The following is a 20,005-nucleotide window of genomic DNA, read 5'->3' on the forward strand; positions in this document are numbered from 1 at the left end:
CATAATATGTAAAGCACATTTTGCTGCAATTTATAGACAAAAAGATACTTACAAGTCTGATATACTTCCTGGAGGTTTGTATTTAAGGATACCAAGGAGAGTCAACATTCTTTTAGCTGTTTGCTCTGGCAGCTCCTCTCTGATGTCAACAACATGCTACATAGTTGTAAATAAACAAATAAACACTCAGTATTTGTTCAAGTCATGTTAATTAACTGGTAACATTAAAAGAATTGACTTCATCTACTTATCATATGATACGTCAATGAAGTGAGATGTTCCATACAGAACATTCATTTTTATCACCAAGCTCTGATTCTCTAACAGATTTTTCTCCTACATGTGTATTTAGGTAATTTTATTCTAGGCATATGTTCTCCCTGCTCACAGGACCGCTTCTATACAGACAAACCATCTGCTTCCACCAAGGAAGTCTGGGATCCTACCAGACCAGGGCACATGTATCTGCACCCCAGGTATGTGAATGATCCCTTCTGATCTCACACACACCTTTGGTAGCCTCGAGGCAGAAGCAGTTAACAACTCGATATCTATTGCAACTGAGAAATCACAAGGCTCTGTTCTTGGTCAGTCCCTGTCCTGTGCAAGTGAGCAAGACACAGCCTGACTTTTGACTTAAGAATGGAGTCATTGTCAGTGTGAAGCAATTTAAGATCTGTGTCCTGATTCCCAAGATAAAATATAGTCATCAGACTCTAGGGGGCAAGGGTCCAGTATCCCTGGCCCAAGAACCGTTTGCTTGTTTGCCAAAAGCACGTTGATGTAGAGACAAAAAGGATTCTTGCCAGGCACATTTATTTCCAGGAAGATTCATACAAGCTATTTTGGTAGACCAAACATGCCACAAGGAACACGGAGCCAGGCCTAAATAAAAGCATTCTGCGCAGTTTTTGTGACGAGCCCATCCGTGATGCTTGCAGTTCCCCAGGCCTGAGCAGCTCCGATTGCCCTCCTTACCTTAGGGTCAATCTCCCCCAGCACATCATTGAGCAGCTGCAAGAGCTGCATGGACTCCAAGGAGTCAAACGTGATCAGATTGTAGCTCTTCCTGAAGGGCTCCTGATTGAGCTTCTCAACAATGAACTGCATTTGGTCACTCATGGTGGCGGCCGGGACGAGCCTCGGCGGCACGGCCGGAGGTGATGTGAGGAGGCCTCGGCGGGACCGGGGGAGGGCTGCAGGGGCCAGGCACCACCTCAGCGAGGCCTTTTTCAGCCCCACGGCTCCGAAGGAAGGGCCGGGACCCTCGGAGACCCTCAGGGGGCAGCGCCCTGAGGCGCCGGGGCCTTCACCTCCCCTCAGCGCCTCCCGGTTACCATGGTAACGGTTGCCAGGCCGGGGCGATGGCGTCACTTCCGACGCTGCCGCGCGCGCGCTTCAGCCAACGCGCCGGGGCGGCTGGAGAGGGGCCGAGAGCGGGAGGGGGGCTGCGCATGCGCAGAGCGGCGCGGGGTGGTGGTGGAACGTATTCACCTTATAACGTGTATAATTAGCATCCCGGTTTGTTAGGGGGATGCTGTGGCGTGTAGATGTATAAATACGTTGATGCGGTTACCCAGTTAGGGTTTCCGGTGGTCGTTGGCACAATAAAAAGATGGCAAATGGGGCTGGTGTGCGTGACTGGAATGGTTGTCTCAGTTCTGTGGAGGAAAGCACAGGGGATCTGTGTGGAAAACGGGGTGCTTCGTGAGGGGGGAATGGCAAATTATGTCCTTGGGTTGTCAGTGTGCCTCAGCAGAGCAATAAGCACTTAGTCAGTGTGAGCAATACCACATCTGAATGAGGATAGGAGCTTCAAAAATACCAAACAATCAAAAATAAGACTCCGGAGCTTGTTCATGAAAGTGGTATCTCCAATTTGCACTTTTTTTAATTGCAGATCCTTCAAAAAACACGTTTAGACCTTAAATAGGTGGATTTTGGAGCCTCTGCGACTACAATTAGCTTTTTGGATTGTCTTAGAAACCCACGTGAGTCCACAGATGATGGAGTAAAATATGCAGTGAGTCATATTAAATTGGTGCCAATTGAAATGCACAGGTTGTAAATCACTGCGGAATTTTATTCAGTAAATAGCAATCATAAATGTGACGCTTTGCAATTCTAAGTACTGCATCTATCTTAGATTAGCTCCTTTCTTCTTTCTCAGGAATATAAAATGCTTCATAAAATCCTAATTTACTGATCTTCTCTGAGAGCCTGAAAAGTGACACTACATTGCTGTCCTAGCTTTTAACTGGATAAACTCAGTCACAGAGGGGATGGATGAGGAGTTTTTGATTGCGCATGAAAGCCAGGAACATAATCCGAGTCTCCTGACTCCTGGATTTGAACTTTAAAAACCAGATCATGTTTCCTTTGTGCTTTCAGTCTGTATACTGACCTTTAGGAATCGTATCTACCTACAAGTTCCCAGAAGAGATCTACTTTCCCTTGACATGCTTTCCTGGTATCAGTTACGCTTTTCTTCTGATGAGTATTTTGAGCATATAGAATACACAGAGGGAGCAGATGAAAAGGGTATTTCCCATGAAGGCACTGGGGACCAGTTCTGCTCCCTGTAGGCTGCATGGAAAGGAAATAGGAAGTGGTAGATCCATGGATCCCAGGCAGTAATGCTGGAGAAATGCCGTGTTTCTGCAAATACGGAAACACATCCTTACGTCAGTCCTCTGTACAGGGGAGAGAATGGATTGTGCCTGCAGTGCCGAGGGCAGCGAGAGGGATCTGGATCTGGGCTGGGTACAGTGGGAGGGTGCTGCTCTGATTCTCTTTAAGTCTTCCACTCCTCAGACCTTCTAAGAAGTAAAGGACAGTTCCCCTCTTCGTATGTCTCCTTAGTGTTACAGAGATGGCAAAGAAGAGGAAGGGTGTTCGAAAATTAGAAAACACCAAGATAAGAAAAAAAGATCATGAGATTGTATCACTGTTGTGGTGAAAATCCATGAACTTGGATCTTAATTGACGTGATGTGATGCCTGGATCAGGTCTCACAGAACTGAAGGCCAGTGTTCATACGTATTTGTTGTATAATTCTGCAGGCATTTCCCAAATTCCCAAGTTAGTTTGCATGGAGACTTATACAGGATTTCAAGCAAAGATTCCTAATGACAAGTGAGTTGTTACAACAGTGCTGCCCTGGAGCTCTGTCCAATTCTCTGGATAGGGCTCATGTTTTATATTGATTGGAAAAGGCTTACGGAAACTGCTTATTAAAAGGGTATCATGCAGAGGCAGTGTGCAGAAGAAAGAGAATGGAGCAAAATAAGCTATCTAGGTCTCTTTAGATCTGGAAGCACATCTTCATTACTTTCTCCTCCCTTTATAGCTACTGCTGTGTGGATGACTGCCTTACAAAACTGCAAGAGGAGCTCGACCATAGAGGCCAGCAAATCAGAGTGGAACGAAACCTGAGCAAATCGAAATCGTGCTCCACAGGCAAAGAGAGATCACCTTATATGGGAACATACATGGACAAGAAGATGAATGCATCCGGCCTAGCTGCTGAGTTCAGATCCCAAACAGATGGAAGACGTTAATGTGAAAATGAGAGCATTTAGGAAGCAAAGACACCAGTTACTGCAGCTTGTCTTATGCAATCCAGGTCCTCTTGTTTTTTTTCTTTTATTATAACTATTGTGTTATTTATATGTACAGTTAGGTCTGACTGGGTTATATTAAAAATCAATTTGTATCTGGCTGTTCTAGCACCTAAATGCATCCCAGGTCTGTTTCTAGTTCCTCCCAATAGCAGCTTTTTTGGTTGTTATTAGGTAGCAAGATTTTGCTTGCTGAAGTCACTAATATCAAGTGTAGCAGTAAGGATCGTGGTCCATGAAAGCATAAGGAATGATCACTGATGTCTCAAAAAATTAAGCATATTTGTATCAGAATGTGACCTGTTCCTGTGTGCTAAAAACATCCAAGACAACTCTAACAGCTAAAAAGCCTGTCTGGTTCTGAATGTTTAATCACAACTATAGCCATAGCATTCTGGGTGAATTAAAATAGTAAAAGATTGGAGGGAAAAAAACCAACACATTATCTGTGTTGCAGATTTTGTATATTTTGTGCTTCTGTGTGGGTCTTCGGTTACAAAAGGGAGGAACCTAGTCCTTTTAGTCTGAGTCTAATATATTCTGATCCAGTCTTCTTTTCTCTCAGACTGAGCATGAGATTTACAGGTCCCACCTCAACTGCTCTACTTCTTTACAGCTCCTTCTCCTGTGTTTACAGGATCAGATAGTGGCCTCACACCTGCTCCTTGACCCCCTGAGCCAGATGCCAGTGGTTGGCTTGCAGCACATTGAGCAGCTTGTGCATGGAACTATGGAGTATCAGAAGCTGGAGCCAAAGTGCATATTTTGTGTTGCCTCCAGTCAGAGCAGGGACTTTGTCAGCCAGCTGAACTCCCTTTGAATCCCACCTGACACAAAACCATCCTGAGACCAAACAGGACCGTGGCCCATGCAACCTGAGGTAAAAAAGCTGAAAATCTTTGTGGCCACTGATGTCCCCAAAGCTTGCTTTATTGTTGCCCTGCTCCTTGTGTCATCATTGCCACCCCTGTGAAATGAGAGTCATATGCATCTGTCCAGTCTGGAAGCATATGGCACCTTCTTTGCACTGGTGTAAAGTGTTGGGTGGTGGGGAGTCAGGCTTGGAAGGAGGCCAGCATCGTGCAGGTTTCAGTCCTTTTAGATTGATCTCTACAGTTGCCCCAGCTTCAGGCAAAGCATCTGCTTGCAAGAGTGTCGTTCACTGTGGGAGATGCTGAGAGCAAGGGCAAGGGGTTGCAAGGCTGTTGACATACAAGGCACAAGGAGACTCCTCCAGTGAGGTGCTGGCCTGCGCGTTGATGTAGCAGTGCCCTCTCCTGGAAAGCCAAGCAGCATAATTCACAGTGCAGTGCTCAGCTCCTGGTGCAACCAGAACCCAGTTTATTTTTGCAAATGCCTATTAATATGGTTGTTGGGGAGAAGAGCTGCAGTGGTGCCTGGAATACACCTCTGGAGCAGGAAGAGCATGGCCAGGAGCCTCTTGACCTTCCTGTACTGCTGTTTCCCAGTGCAGGGACTCACCATCTGAGCAGCTGCTTCTGCCTTTATGCTCCTGTAGCTCTCAGCTTCCCCCATGCACATGTGGACAAGGGACACCCAGCAAGGTTCCTTTGTGGTGGCTGAGGCCACCCAGCTCCTCAGGTAAACCAGAGCTAGTGACGCACCCACAGCTTGCCAAGGGAGTGGGTTGTAAATGATCGGCTCATTTTAGGGATGTTGAGTAAGGTGCACTGGAAGGGGATGTGATGTGAGGAAGGCTGCACAATAACTCCATGGCAGAAAATAGTGAGCTTCCATTTTCCCGTTTCCCTGTGTCTTAAGGCCTTTGGTCTATGGGATTTCAGAGGAGCAGAAAGATTGAGTGCTGGTGGTGCTGTTTGCAGGTGGCAGTACAGAGGAGAGATGGTGCTGTTGACAGAAGGTGACAAGCAGTGCTAGCAATCGGCTTTGGAGCTCTAGGGTGAAATTCTGTGCTCCTTCTGTAAAAAAATCAATGGTTGTGACTCCAGGCTATGTGCAGTTAGCTGTGCAAATGCTTACTAGAGGGATTTGAAGATGCTAAAATTTTACCTGGAAAGACTGGATAAGTTAGTGGAAGGGAGATTTATTAAAGGTTACTGAATATAAAAAAAGCTTATCTGACTAAGGACGTCCTTGAGTTGCAAACAGACTGGGAAACTATTTGGAGGAATCATTTTTTGCTTCCTTGGTCCTTACGTTGTTCCCTAGGCATCTATTTATGGCCATTCCTGGAGACAAAATAAGTGTCCTGTGCTAACAGTCCCGTGGTTTGACCCACGGTAGTCATTCCAAATTTAATGTGAACCCTAATCCTGCTCCTGCTGAAGCATTTTGAAAAAAAAATGTGTTGAATTCACACAGAAGAATCAAGCCTTTCAAGCAATATAAAAGCTTCCCATCCTTCTTCAAGTCAGGTCAGGGGCTTGAAAGTGTTTACTGCTTCACAGTGCTTTCAAAGTCAGGCTTGATGTCTGGATTGATTCAGTGAAAGGAAGTTCTCCCCCAGACATTGAACAAGTAGGACTTGAGAACTTAGCAGGAAATTCTCTCAGTTTTTTCCAAACCAGAATTTTTTAACTGTAGAAAGCTGGCCTAGCTGGGGACCATAATAGCAGCATTAATGCATCTGGCATTTTGACTTTTCTCTTTGAAAAAAAGTCTGAACTCAGAAATTTACACTAGTGGTACTCAGTTGAAGAGAATTCAAAAAATCTTCCCTCTCTGAAAACTGTCTTTGCCGTACATAAACGTGGGTGGCTGCAAAGAGCTTGTTTTTCTGTCAACAGGCTGAATCAGACTACTTTTTAGTGGAATTCGCCTTATTTTATAAAGCTAAAACAGAGGTTAATTTGTCCTTTTCCTTCTCTGGACAGGTAAAGAAGGTGTTTGGCATCCTGTCTGCCGTTTCTTCATATTAGTTGTGATTAATATCAGTCCTTGACCCACTGCCTGCCTTTCTGTAGAAGGCCTGGGGAACCATGGTACTCGCATGGGTTTCTGCCTGTACCTTTAAGTGGTGTGGCTTGAGAAGGATGCAGTAGTAGAAGACAGCACCAACCAGTTGCAGTTTTCAGAAACTTCGTTTTCAAAGGAAGTGCTAACAATGGTCTTGTGTGGCAGGCTGAAGGATCCGTTTCATTATGACTCTCCAAAATTGATCCGCTTTCAGAGCATTGGATGTGTATGCGTGAAGTGGTTCATTTATGTAGTTATTGCCATATATGTTTGGTAAGTGCAGGGTGATGGGACATGGTGTTGTACACTAAGAAATGTTGCTTGTTTCGTGGGTTGTCTGGCTTGCAACTTGGCTTTCAGTGCTTTGAGTTCTGTGGCAGCAACTCAAGACCATTGTTTTGGTGTTGGGCTGTTTTTGGAAGATGGATGTGGCAGTGGGAACGTGGCGGTGGGAGTTGGGCACAGGAGGTTACTTAACAGGGTGGGGTTTCTAGGACAGAGCTGAATTTCTACTAACAAATGCTTTTAGTTTCATTTCTTGCTGTGCTGTTTTCAGTTCTCTTCTGTTAAAACCATACTACCTGCATTGAAAAATCTCAGATTTACACCAGTGTTTCTGAGATTAGAGCTTGTTCGAGAGAGTCTCCTATCTAGGGTTAGATACACCTAACAGATGAAATAGCCAATTAGCCCTTGAAGCAGATTTCAAGAACAATAAGGTGTTCTAGGAATATGCAGTAATTGATTGCCTCTAAAGGGCAGATTTTCCTCTTTGCTCCCAAAGTAGGGCTGTTTTCAGTGATAAGTCTTTGCTGAACAAAGTCTGCAAATTTAGATGGTTGGTTTCTTTCTTACGGGAGGGCAACATGCCAGGACATTGAGCACACTGATTGTAATCTCAGTAAGAATCAATTCAGCAGGAAATGCAAGCACCTACTGCTGCTCAGACCTGGGCTCCTACTGGCAATTTCCAAACGCACGATTATCCCAAAGTGCTGTTCTCCAGAAGGAAAAGGCTGAAATACTGTTATAATAGACACTATAAATGAAGGAGCATCGATCGGTTGCTTTCTGTTTCTGTCCTTCAGGAACTTTTATCCCCTCCAGAAGAGTCTGTTGTTAAACTGAAACGGTGCTGGCTCCTGTGGCTATGCAACCAGCTTGTTTTTCAAAGCAAACCTTTTATGGCGCTTTTATGTAGTGTGGAAACTACCTTCTGAACATACAATAGTTTTCAGAGTTGTCAGTTCTTTCATGAAATTTAGATGAGCGAAATGACTTCCCTGTCAGCATAAAAACAGAGATGACTTTCTATTATTAACACACACAATACACGAGGAAGTAAAAGCGTTAGGACAAGATTTTTAAAGCAATCAGAATGACATGCAAAAGTACTCACTCTGGAAAGTTAAAGACTAAGTATTTTAATCTCCCCCCCCCCAAAAAAAAAATATATATATATATATATATAAATAGACCCCAAATGTACAGAGGACACTACTGTTTGTGACACAAAAGGTCAAAGTCTAGGTAGAGTAATGCAGCATGGGCAAAAGTTTTTGGATGACATCAAGCCCGCTTGTAGTTAGTTGGTGTTTCACAAATGGCATCTGAAGGACTAGGATGTGACCTAATGCTGTCTATAGCATAAATGCTGTGAAAATAGAAATTCTCTGTGTGTATTTGAACTCATTCCTGACAAAGCTGAACATTGCAAAGGTGAATCCAAGGAAGACTTTGGCCCAGATGATGCATCTGTCTCACACCAAAGGGCTCTCAGTTACTTGAAAATTCTTGTCTGACTTTATCTTGCAGTGCATTTTGTCCAAAAATGATACAAAAAACCTGACCCAATTTTATTTTTATGAGTTTACTTGTTCTTTCTGTTTAATCTGGCCAGTTATACCCTCATCGCTCACAAGCGCTATCAGGAGAAGGAAGAAGTTACCAGCTCAGTTCGCACTAGTGTGAAGGGAGTGGCTCATACACTCAGCAGGATCTGGGATACAGCAGAATATGCCATACCAATGCAGGCAAGTCTTAATTTAATGCCAGCATAATATTCAACTTCTGTTGGTGCATCTGTTTTTTTTCCTGATATGTCTCTCCTTGAATGAGCAGCAACATTAAAGGGGACTTTACATTTGAGACAGCAGTCTACCAAACCAAATCTACCCTTCCTTCCCCAGTACAAGGAAAAGGATTATTCTTTTTTATGATAATTCTGTGGTGCTATTTGTTATGAATTTTTACAAAATCAACAGATTTATTCCAGTATAGCGGTACTAAACACAGTAGTATCATTACTAGTTAGTGCCAGCATGTTTTTCTTGGTTGCAATGCCAGATTAAAAAATAAAAAATCGTCGCCTTTTTGCCCTGGTTGCTCATTTATGCCCTGATGATGTCCCTGTTTAAGCCAGATTGAATTTTAATGTCTGTTAGGGGGGTGGTAGAGCAGAAACAGCCTCACTGTCCTTCCAGGTGATGCTCTGAGGTCTGAAACAAGTCTGTGAAATTTCAGTCATTCATATTCTTTTCTCCATGTAGTCAAGAGACTCTTTTTTCGTGATGACCAACATCATTCAGACAGACAACCAGCTTCAAGGGAGATGCCCTGAGGTAAATATATATATATATATATTTGGTAATTTGTATTTAGGATGATGGTATTGAATACAAATAGACAGTAGTTAGGAGCAAACGTTAATGTTGATGTAAAAGAGCGGACTGCCCTTGGGACCATCCTGTGCAAGCAAATACTGCTGCTCTTAATGCTTGTATCTCAACAGAAAGCATGCAAAATCTAGTTTAATTGCTCCTTTTCTTTCCCCTACTCTGGTGTTTCTTGGGGATTCAGTTGTCAGTTGTGACTTTGCCTCGTAGCAATGACCTTGCCAAACCTACCTGCATCACTTTCAGGAAGTGGTGACATTCAGGCCAGTGCAGCTTCTCTGGCTTTGCTGCTGGTCTTGAGAAAAACCTGAAGGGATGATGGAGTTAGAGAAGTGCTGTCAGCTTCTCTGCTGGTATTGTGCTCTTGCTGTTGCTCGTTTCTGTGTTCCCTTCCTTCCTTTGTGTAGCCCAAACGTGGTAGTCAGCTGCAGCCCTCCTCTTCATTCATCTGGCTGGCTTAGAAGTGGGACTTTGCAGAGTAGTTCCTAAACACAAGTTGACTTTCACTGGCAAAAGTTTATGGAGCTGTTAGTAAACAAAGAAATAGTCCAGTACTAGATTTATTGCACCTAGTAGTACAGGAAAGGACATAATAAAGGAAAGTGTTAATATAAGCGAGAAAAATACTTTGTTTTCCTTTTTTTTTTTTTAGCTAGCTTAGCCTTTTGCTCGTTATAAGCATAATAATAAGTAAGGGTTATACTTTCTCTGCATTATTTTCTTATTATTTACTATTTTTGTATTGAAGTTAAGAAAGACTTTTTACATAGGTATGGAGAGGAATATATTTATATTGCTCTTTTATGTCATTTTTTCAGGCTCCCTTTGCCAAAGCTATCTGCTCTACAGACAAGTCCTGTGAAAAAGGGAGTGCAGATATCCACGGTAATGGTAGGTAAATGACATTTTCAGATTGAAATATTGTTTGTGGGTACTACCTTCTGTTGCATTATTGACCAGTGCAGAATGTACAAGTCCCAACTTGGAGAAGAATTGCAGTAGAACAATACAGAATCCTGAGAGATATCTGATAACCTATTTTTGAAACGACAAAACAGAGTTCTTACCATTTTGTATATGCCCTTTCTAAAAAGAGAAACAGTGAAAAGGAGCAGAGGAAGGGCAAATGTAAAGAGGAGTGCAGACCATGATGTGAATGAAGGCCAGTCTCCCAGTCACTCCCATTGAAGTCCGTGATTGCTCAGCAAGGGGAGTGACTACAGGATCTTTTTGAAGGGTCTGTAACATCCCCATGATAGGTAGTTCTCAGAATAAGACAATGACTTCTGTCCTTTTTTGAGGGCCAGTTGTCTAAAAGACATCATACAGTTTTCATCAGCTATGTGAGTTCTTTGTAGTGCTGGGATTCCTGAATTCAGGCTTCTGGCTGAATTAGCGCTTTAGCTGGTAAAGGCAGGGCACTCAAAAAATGCTGACTCTCCGGGAATGTAGAAAGAATTAAGGTTTTCTGCTTACCCTTATATCCTTGTTTAATTTGCTTATATTGTTGAATTAAACTTGTTAATTGTTTAATTAACTGTTAATTAATTCAGTTGACTGAAAAAGTTAATTTCTCAGTTTATACCAAGACTCAGATATGTAACTTCATGTAAAACTTTGAAGGAAAGTACTTCATCCTCAGTCCAAACAATAACAAGTGTTGTTGACCCAAGTAAAGGGCTAAATAAGGATTGATGATGTGTGGCAGGACCATGATTTGGTCCTGAAAAGAAAGCTGCAAGAATCTGTAATGTCAAAATCTCTGCTTTACATTTAAGGAGGAATCCACTGCCATGTGGAAACTGTCTATATGGTGCAAAACTCTTGTGTTTGCTGAATAAGAGCTTCTTTCTCTACAGGAGTTAAGACAGGAAAATGTGTGTGGTATAATGCAACTCTTAAAACCTGTGAGATCATGGCATGGTGCCCTGTGCCAATGGAGGAACACCCCCCCGTGTAAGTAAAAAATATATTTTTTTTTTTGTCAAAAAAGGGTTCTCTTTGACAGAGTCATACAATTTTAGGGTAATCACTTTGCTCAGGCACGTACAGATCTCATGTATGTAAAACAGCTATTTTCTTCATAGCCATACTGTTAATGCTTACTATATCTAAATGAATTACTTCTACAATTGTCCTGCTGATTCTGCAGTGAAGCCAGAGCCTCCAGTTTGTAACATCATGCAGCTTCCACAAAAATAATTGTAGACGTCACAGGCTCATCTTGAGTTCACTAGAGGCATTTAGATCATGAATTCAAATGTCAAGGAAAGTGTAAGATAGGTTTCCTGACTTGGGTTTCTCTTCTGCCAGGCTCAGTGCTCTGGGGTGTAGAAGCTCCGTGTGGGTGCATTTACCACAGCGAGGTTGCTTCCACCACTCAGAACTGTAGCACTGGATCGATTGTCTGTGCTGCACGGTAGCATTTGGGGGTCCTCTCCAGACTGAAGAACAGCATCTTCATCCTTTCTAGGCAGGTGATGAAAACCTCAATGCTGGCAATACGTAATAGTGAGCTGAAGAAAACTGTAGGAAAAAGACCCTGGGGAACAATGCTGCTGTGACCCAGAGAGTGGAATGGAGGGACCCTGTGGCCATCTTTCTCTGTAATCACATAACTGTGCAGTGTTCCAAGAAGAAACTGGTCCATTTTCTTTCTGTATCAGCCAAAGCATGAAGAAATTTTATAATCGTTTTGATTTCTACAGAGATGATGGAAATTACGCTCTAAGAGAGTGGATGACTAATCAATTTTAGCTTCTCTCAACCAGCTTTTGAAATATACATGTAAGAAACCAGGTCAATTACCACTTCCATTAACTCACTGCTTTTAAAAGATAGAAGCATGATTCTGTGTATATATCCCATCTTTTCCCTAAGTCAGAGGCTGAGCAGTTTTTCCGCTGCCAGGTTCCATCCAGGGCTCACAATGCTTCCTGCAGCAACTTTTGAGTTTTTTTCAGCTCTTTAAAGGAAGTGCAATTCAATTCTGCAGACAGAGCTGTGATCTGGAAAGGCTTTGTCCAGAAACAGGAAGGGTATTACTGTTCATACAGCATCCTGGAAAGATATGCATGAGCTTCCTGAGCTATTGGAATCTTAGGTTTTTTTTATAAAGTCTCAGTGACTGCCAGTCATTTCCAAATGTCATGTTGTGTAGGCTTACTGCTGTGTGTTCCAAAGGGAATTTTGTTGTTTATTACATCGCACAGTTGACACATTCTGTCTTGTTTCCTAATCTTCCTCTACAGTGCCAGTAGTTGATCACTACCAGGGACCAAAAATAATGGATGAGAGGTTTGATCCAAACCTCTGATGTAAAAGGTTCCTTCACAAGTTTCATTGGCAAGGAAAAAAGGAGGAATTGCTAAATAGCAAAGCTGAGTGTTTGTTTGCTACCAGAACAATATATAAGAGAAAGGTCAGAGCCCAGGAAGTTTTGCCGTCTGGTTGAGATACTGAGGGAGCAATGTTGGGTTTTGGTTACACCCCTGATTGTCTTTATTGTCCAAATTCTTTTGAAAGATAAGTTTCATGAGCTATACAGGAGTACTCCTTTTCCTTCCCGTTAGTTATGGCTGGAGCTGAACAAAGGAGCCAAACAAAGCTATTGCATTTTGGCAAGAAGATTCTTTTATTTTTGATTGTTCATTTCTGCCTGAGACAGGGCACAGTTGTCAGATTAGCTGGCCCAAGGATAGGTGTTTACACCACCTTTTCCAGAAGAGCTTTGGATCAGATTTCAGATGCCTCCCAGTGGATGAGTTACAGACAGTTCCACATTATAGGTTCATTCATTTTTAGCTCTTTAACAGTTAACATACATTATTCATGTCTTGACTGTTATACACTGAAATTCTTCAGAAGCTCTTATGTCCAGATAGTATCTGCAAGCATTAAATTAGTTTGCAGCCATGTCTCTCATTCATTGACTTTGTTAGGAGATGCTCTGAGATGTCCTTCATGGAACCTGTCACCCAACTAATGTGCTTCTAGTCATCACAGATCTCTGATGCAGAGGCATTGCTCAAAGTGCAATGATAGGAAAAATACTGGATGCTTAGAAGCACTGTCCTTGATATGGATGACTGCTTTGAAGACTGTTTACACCCCTTGGAATGGCTGTCCTGATGAAGATTAAAATTTTCCTGACTCATTTTCAAAACAGAGCTGTGCGAATATTCCAGTCCAGCATTGTCCCTATGCAAGACATATAATGCTAAAAATTGCATCTGTTACTCTTCTATAGCCCAGGCAAGTCCTGGGGTATAGCAGAGATTGTCTCATGCAATCTAGGCCAAGGTTACTCAGCTGGCAACTTGTAGGAAAGTGCCTTCTTTCCTGCCACATTAGCTTCAGAGAAATGACTCTTGAGGAAGGGTAGGACTGGCAGCCTGCTCCCCATTGAGTTTGCAGTTCAGCAACATATTTAGTGACACAAACCACTGTCTCCCCACAGTCTGCAGGGTAAGCCCTCAAACTGATATCTGCTAGAAAGGCAGAACAACCTTTGATGATGTGATTGACACCTGACTTCCAGAGACATCCTCTAGGAATGTGAGCATGGCTCATTCTTATATTCTTACTAGCTGTGCAGCTCTGGCATAAATGGCCACCTGTCTGCGGGGACCAGCAATGAAACTGCCTGTTCATTGTGCAGAAATAATCAGCTGTCAAATAGTATAAACTCTTACTACTATTCTGTAGCGAGAGTTATATGAGAAGTCTTGTGAGATCATATTTTAGCTGCATGTAGCACACATTTAGGCTCAGCCCACACAAGCAAGAGCAAGAGGGAGAGAACAATTTATACCTAAAACTAAGAAAATGACCTTTATCTTTCTTGGTTCCCTGAGTCACTTAACTCTGCTTTTCAATCTTCTCAGCAAAATATTCTTCCTACTGACAATTTTCCAGGTAATAAATTAGCATAGCATTAATTGATGCATTTAAGTACAAGAAGTTACTTCATTTGATGTTTCTCTTCTAGGCCTGCTGTTCTGAGGAGTTCTGAAGACTTCACAGTGCTAATAAAGAACAACATTCACTTCCCAAAATTTAATTACATCACGTAAGTGCAAACATTCCTGAATGCTTTCTGAAGAGTGAGTGGTTGTGCTCTAAAGAAAGGATTGTGTAAAATGGCCCATAACCATCGTTACTCAGAAAGGCTGTCTTCAGGGCTTTATCTGCATGAGTAACAGCTGTTAAGTCTCTAGTCCTATTAATTCTTCAGGAACCAAGAGAAATAGAAGAGGTTGGGATCACAGCCTCCCAGGCACAGGACAATAAAATTGCTCGTTCAGATATACTGGTTTATGTTGGGGTAAAATGTCTAAAATACAATGTAACGGTTGTGTGATCCAGATTATAAGGTGAAAATATTTAGTTTACGCAGGTAAATTTTGCTTGTGATATATTCAAAGAGTAAAGAATTCATCTTGATTTGTAGATCCCACTTAGGGAAATATAGATCTGCTAGGTGTGAAAACAAAAACTCATGTAAGTACAATCTGAGCACATTTAACACAGCTTCCAGTAAGAGTGAGGTCCCTTAGCTGTACTTATTGCTGCTCCAGCTTTTGTTTTTAAATTTAAACAACTCTATGTGTTTTTCACAGACAAAATATTTCACCAAATTTCAATTCTTCCTGCACATTCAACAAGATAACTTCCCCACTCTGTCCAATATTCCGTCTGGGAGATATCCTTCAGGAAGCAAAAGAGAACTTTTCAGAGGTGGCAGTAAAGGTCTGTGATACTACTTTTTTTTTTATGGTCAGTGTGAAAATTTTTCTTTTTCTTCCTGCATATTTTGCTGTCTGCCATGTAATGGAATTGTTCTAGGTTTAGAAACTGATTGAGAAGCAACATAATCTCACATTTTAAAAAATAAATGTGTTTACCATCTCACAGGATGAGACCCGCGTTGACAGAGTTGATACTATTTGGTTTGTATTACTGTAGCTTGTAGAGGCCCTTGTACCACCTTTCATTTAAATAGGTCCTGTATAAGGCTGTCACTCATGATCATATTTCGATTCTACAAAAGCACATCATAAATCACATTGCTTCAGGAAAATATTATCCAAAAGTCGGACTGGCAAAAATGGTGGCTTCTATTTGGCATTAAAAAGTTCACACTAGTCCTCACACTTACTTTTTCTGTTTCTAGGGAGGAATAATTGCCATTGAGATTAAATGGGACTGTAACTTAGACAGCTGGTCTTACTACTGCAGTCCAGAGTATGGTTTCCGCCGCCTTGATGACAAAACAAGAAGCCAATACCCTGGATTCAGCTTCAGGTAAAAAATGTTACATGAAGCAAGTAGGGTGTTTTCTGAGTTGAAGCAAAGATGTGATGAGGTGTGGAGAATGACAGCTTGGAACAACAGAACATTTGATTCAGCTTTGCTTTAGTACTCATGTCCTTAACTTGCAGTTACTGCAGTTGTATTATCATGGTCATTTTCCAGATGAGCATGGTTGTGTGGTAGGAGGTTTTATTTCTGTGTTGAAAGGCCTAGAAGTTTCCTACAAGTATTCTGGGAGCTAACACAGAAAATAGTTTGGGCAGGTTCTACCATATGGCAATTGAAGCTTGAAACTACTTAAATTTGTGAGTTTCCCAAGGCAATTATATAAAATAAAGTGTTTTGCTTACATCTGGGTAACTCTACAGTTCACTGAATCAAGATTTATTTAAAAGTAAATTAGAGCATTCGATTCTGTGTACATACAGCAGACTTAAGAGAAATTCTGACAAAAAATCTTGATGTGACTCTAGTTCTAAATAGTTACACAATTTATCAAATGCATATCAGCGTGTTTAAAATTAAAATTATCCCTCAGATCTAGGACAAAATTTTTGTGTAACAGCACTTTTTGACTTTGGTTATTATTGTGGGTTTTCATACGTTGGTGATGCTAGCGTGAGTGTCTTAGCTGTCAAAGAGCCGCCAATATACGTCAAAGCTGCATTTTGCTGGAGCTGTGCAAACAAGGAACAAACAGGTGTTCCCTCTGGGCTGACAACCACAGACAGGAGATGGGGGAGAAGACAAGTTAAAAGTGAGACAGTACTACAAGGCTGAGGCCAGCAATGTTTCTGTTCAATAGATTTTTGCAGGAAAAGGGGATTTCTTAGGAGGCTTTTGTAGGAAGACTGGAGTAGTTTTGAGGATATTAGTATCAGACTGACAGCTAGGGTCAAAATGCCAAGAATGGGTTTGCCCGAAATCCTGTTGTCTTTTAAGCATCAAAATACCAGTGTAAAGATTATTTTGCTGCGGTTCAGTTGAAATGTGTGCTGAAAGGAAGTAAACTCTAGCATCCAGGAAGTGAGCTTCATCTGAGAACACAGGCAAGCCTGCTGGGAGAGTGTGCAGAACACCAGACAACATCCAGATGGCCTGATTCTATAGCTGTTAATCAAGGGGTTTTATTGGCAAAAGAAAGCCATTCTCTGATGTCTGCAAAATTTAAAAAAAGAGGAACAGAGTAGGTCTGTGCAGCAATTCAAAAAGTGAAACCAGTGAAAGTTGAAGGACGATGAATAGTTTGAACATAATACTATTTAAAATAGCCACGGGTGTTTCAGGGAAGAACGTGCACAAACTCTGCCACAGTGTTGAGCTGGTGTATGCAAACTTGTATAAACAGCTGCTGATTTCAGTAGAATTACCCAAAGGAAATGATCCTACAATAAATATATTTCAAGAAAACTTTTATTAATCAGTGTGGCATTTCATAAGAATGTAACATACTATGAGAGCAGAGGTCCATCCAGCCCAGCATCCCAAAGCTAGCAGAGACCAGTAGCAGAAGAAAACTTTGAAAAGACCCTAAGAAACAGGTTATAGAACACTGCTTCCCCTGCAGGCCAGCTGGGGACTCTGGGCAGGTTATAACCAGTCTGCATGGAGTCCTATTGCTTTCAGCTCAGTTCCAAAGGAAATTTTGTGATAGACTTAAATGGGAACATGTAAGCTTTCTAAAAGAAACAAGTATTTGAGGTGCAAGGAAGCAAAGTTTCAGATAGGGGTCAAGAAAGCTCCCAACAGGTCAGCTCTGAGCACAAAGCTGTTACAGAGAAGAAAGCTTGTATGCCATCAAGAAGAAATATGAAATAACCTCTACCATGGGGGCTAGAGAAAACCTCTGATCCTGAAAACAGTTAGGAAAACTTTAAAATAAAGCCTAAATGACCTGCAGGCTTTGGAGGCTAAGAGCTGGCTGGTAAAACATGCATTGGCCACAGACTTTGGAACCATTCAGCACCAGCGAAAAGGGTATTTAATATCTGTGCAAGCAAGAAGAAAGCAGAACACGTTTTTCTGAGTGACTTTCCCTCAGAGAATTTCAAATCGTATCTCTGTGAATGGGAAGCAAATGATCTAGGGAACTCTGATTAAGAACATTCTAAAAGTCTGCCAAACTTAGCTTGGAGTGGAATGCAAAGGACAGAGCGGAATCAAGTAAAAGCTTGCTCTGGGCTGGTTTGTTAGCATCAAATGGCAAAGCAGAGCTGCAGGGACTGAATCCAAAGAGTAAAGAAAGGAGGAAAAAGTATTTTTTTCTTTAGGTGTCTCTATAATCTGAATGAGTAAACCAGGACACTAGAAATCAGAAGGCTGAGCTGATAGTATTTATGCTAGACATATCCTCTTAAACACAGTTACTCTTCTTGTACTTGAACAGGCAGCCAACTATAAAAACAAATTTTGATTAACAATGACAGAGTGATCTGTGAGTATCTGACACCCACGGAACTAACCTTGCAGCCCTTTAGCTCAGCAAATTGCAATTCAAATTATTTATCTAAATGAAGGAGAAGAGGATTTAGAGATCACTCAAGTAAACCAGTGAAGAACAACACAGCATTTTAAGTCCTGACAGCAAGTCTGAGGCAAAAGACGTACAGGTATTGTTTTCAGAAGCTGAGAATTAGTGCCATTGTGTGTTTTAGTAAGTCTTTCAGTTGAATGTAGTGATTTTGTCTGTACTGCCAGCTTTTCATTGTCAGGCTTGAAAAAGATCTCATTGTTGCATGCTCTGTGACTGTTTATTGATCCATAAGCTGATGTGAGCTGTGCATCAGGAGGGTCATGTTGTTGATAGAATAAGAAACTGGAAGTTCATAAAGGCCCATGTGATTCTTGGCACTCTCTGCTGATTAAGGAGTTGGAAATGAGTGATAATCCAGCATGCTGAAGTGTCCTCAGGAGTTCAGAGCAGGTAGTGGATAACGTAGCATTAAAAGGCTTAAGAACACTGGCACTTTTGCCATTGCCAGTTCCTCACGTATCCTTGCTAGGGTTTTCTAACTGCTTTACCTGTGGTTGAACTTCTCTCTGTAGCTTTAGGTTCTGATTTGAACTGTGATAGCAAAACACTCCGTAGACCTTAGCTAGATTTTTAATTTGCTTAAATCTCTACATACATGTGTATTAATTTAGTTTAGACTGCCGGCTCTGAAGCTGGCTTCATGAACTCTTCCTGAATGCTTCTTCCAGCATTTCAGAAGGCTGTAAGGAAGAAGGCAAAAGAAACTATGCCCCCTTTTGTGTTCTACAACTTTGTATCATTGTATTCCCTAGGGAAGCCACTCCCATCTTCATTTGTTCTTTTGCAGATTTGCAAGGTACTACAAGCTACCAAATGGAAAGGAGCAGCGAACCCTTTTCAGAGTCTATGGAATACGGTTTGATATCTTCGTCTTTGGCACAGTAAATGCAATTGTTTTTCTTTGTGGAGGGAGGAGAGAAGAAAACTTACTATTTCTTTAGTCCTACGTCTGCCATATATACATATACCCCTTTCTTCTGTCCATCATTCTGGAATGGGAGTCATGTCAGATTAGTAGATCTAAACTCAACTGGCATAGGAGAATAAAGCTGAGAATGAAATAGCAGGGTTGAGAGAGGCAGGATTGTTGTTTAGACAAAGAATAACAAGTATCTTGTCTATCATGAACCCTGTGTGTCACCACTGTTTCCCTCTCGAATTGCTTATTTTCCCCTGCTAAGTGTTAGAGATAGTTTATGTAATCTTGGGATTGGATGAATGAATCATTGTAAAAGGACAAAAAGAGAAATGGCATTCAGATGAGTGAATGGTTATAGATCTTGCTTCCCAGATATTCTTTTATGCTTCCTTTAGGGTGGAAAATTTAGAAGCGTTGAACTCTTCACATTCATTGGATCCACAATCACCTATTTTGGTTTGGTGAGAGACTTGTTTTTTGTGTTAACGGAGCCAGATCTGGAGAACTCCAGTCTCATTAAGAAAGTGGAATCACTACTTGCTTTTCTTTCTTGTGCAGGCTTTTACTGCCATAGAAATCTGTTTTAACTTATACAGTTGCTCCCGCTGCTGCAAAATACCACTCTGTGATAATATAATCAGGAAGAAGTATGAGACCGTGCTGGAGCCAAAACAGGTAAAGAATGCAAATTGCTGTTCAGTAGGCACACAAATGCAGCAGATCAAACCCTTCATAATTGCTGCGTGGTTCATTCCTGCTTCGCTGCTTGGGCTTTGTTCTTCTGCACCCTGCGTGCAGCCTGCAGTTGTGGTTTTAGGAGAGCCTCTTCCCTGCCAACCTGAACTTCCTCTTCCTCTTTTTCAAGGCATTAATGATTATTTCTCTTGGGTACATCTACTAATTCCCCAGCATTTTAGACACATGGTTTTTAAAGAAGGGCAAAGATGAACTCTCCACATAAAAGCCCTGCACAACTGCACTCCTACAGTTAGCTACAGTTAGTTCC

The 20,005-nt window shown here is 41.7% G+C and overlaps 2 protein-coding genes and 1 long non-coding RNA gene across 4 annotated transcripts in view; 1 reads left to right on the plus strand and 2 right to left on the minus strand.

The window, feature by feature from the left end:
* IFT81 (intraflagellar transport 81) overlaps positions 1-2,895 on the minus strand; it is a 44,118-nt gene extending 41,223 nt beyond the window's left edge. Inside the window, exons 1-2 of the mRNA XM_040577375.1 lie at positions 979-2,895; positions 53-156 (exon numbers count right to left, since the gene is read on the minus strand). Coding sequence (XP_040433309.1) covers positions 53-156; positions 979-1,122 — 248 coding nt within the window. The 5' untranslated portion in view covers positions 1,123-2,895. The remainder of the gene's footprint in view (positions 1-52; positions 157-978) is intronic.
* Positions 2,896-3,353: 458 nt separating this feature from the next.
* Positions 3,354-19,385, plus strand: LOC121079746 (P2X purinoceptor 7-like). Its single transcript, XM_040577392.1, has 11 exons — positions 3,354-3,625; positions 4,258-4,500; positions 6,476-6,830; positions 8,458-8,590; positions 9,107-9,178; positions 10,051-10,123; positions 11,092-11,188; positions 14,223-14,303; positions 14,854-14,983; positions 15,408-15,538; positions 18,868-19,385. Exons 3-11 carry the CDS (start codon positions 6,706-6,708, stop codon positions 19,019-19,021), a joined length of 996 nt encoding a protein of 331 aa, XP_040433326.1. The 5' UTR covers positions 3,354-3,625; positions 4,258-4,500; positions 6,476-6,705; the 3' UTR covers positions 19,022-19,385.
* On the minus strand, positions 6,838-12,820 carry LOC121079750. Of its 2 annotated transcripts, none has more exons than XR_005825163.1 (3): positions 12,058-12,820; positions 9,464-9,757; positions 6,838-7,840 (listed from the first exon to the last, which is right to left on the minus strand). It is a non-coding gene; the product is annotated as an uncharacterized LOC121079750 (long non-coding RNA). The 2 variants fall into 2 exon arrangements; XR_005825164.1 differs by lacking the exon at positions 6,838-7,840 and adding an exon at positions 8,601-8,665.
* Positions 19,386-20,005: the final 620 nt, after the last annotated feature.

This window comes from Cygnus olor, chromosome 17 (assembly GCF_009769625.2).
Source record: "Cygnus olor isolate bCygOlo1 chromosome 17, bCygOlo1.pri.v2, whole genome shotgun sequence".
NCBI classification, from domain to species: Eukaryota; Metazoa; Chordata; class Aves; order Anseriformes; family Anatidae; genus Cygnus; species Cygnus olor.

Coding starts and splice junctions, on each gene's coding strand:
- LOC121079746 (XM_040577392.1), top strand. CDS start 6,706: ATGGTCTTGTGTGGCAGGCTGAAGGATCCGTTTCATTATGACTCTCCA. Junction 6,831..8,457: donor GTTATTGCCATATATGTTTG/GTAAGTGCAGGG, acceptor TAATCTGGCCAG/TTATACCCTCATCGCTCACA. Junction 10,124..11,091: donor TGCAGATATCCACGGTAATG/GTAGGTAAATGA, acceptor CTTTCTCTACAG/GAGTTAAGACAGGAAAATGT.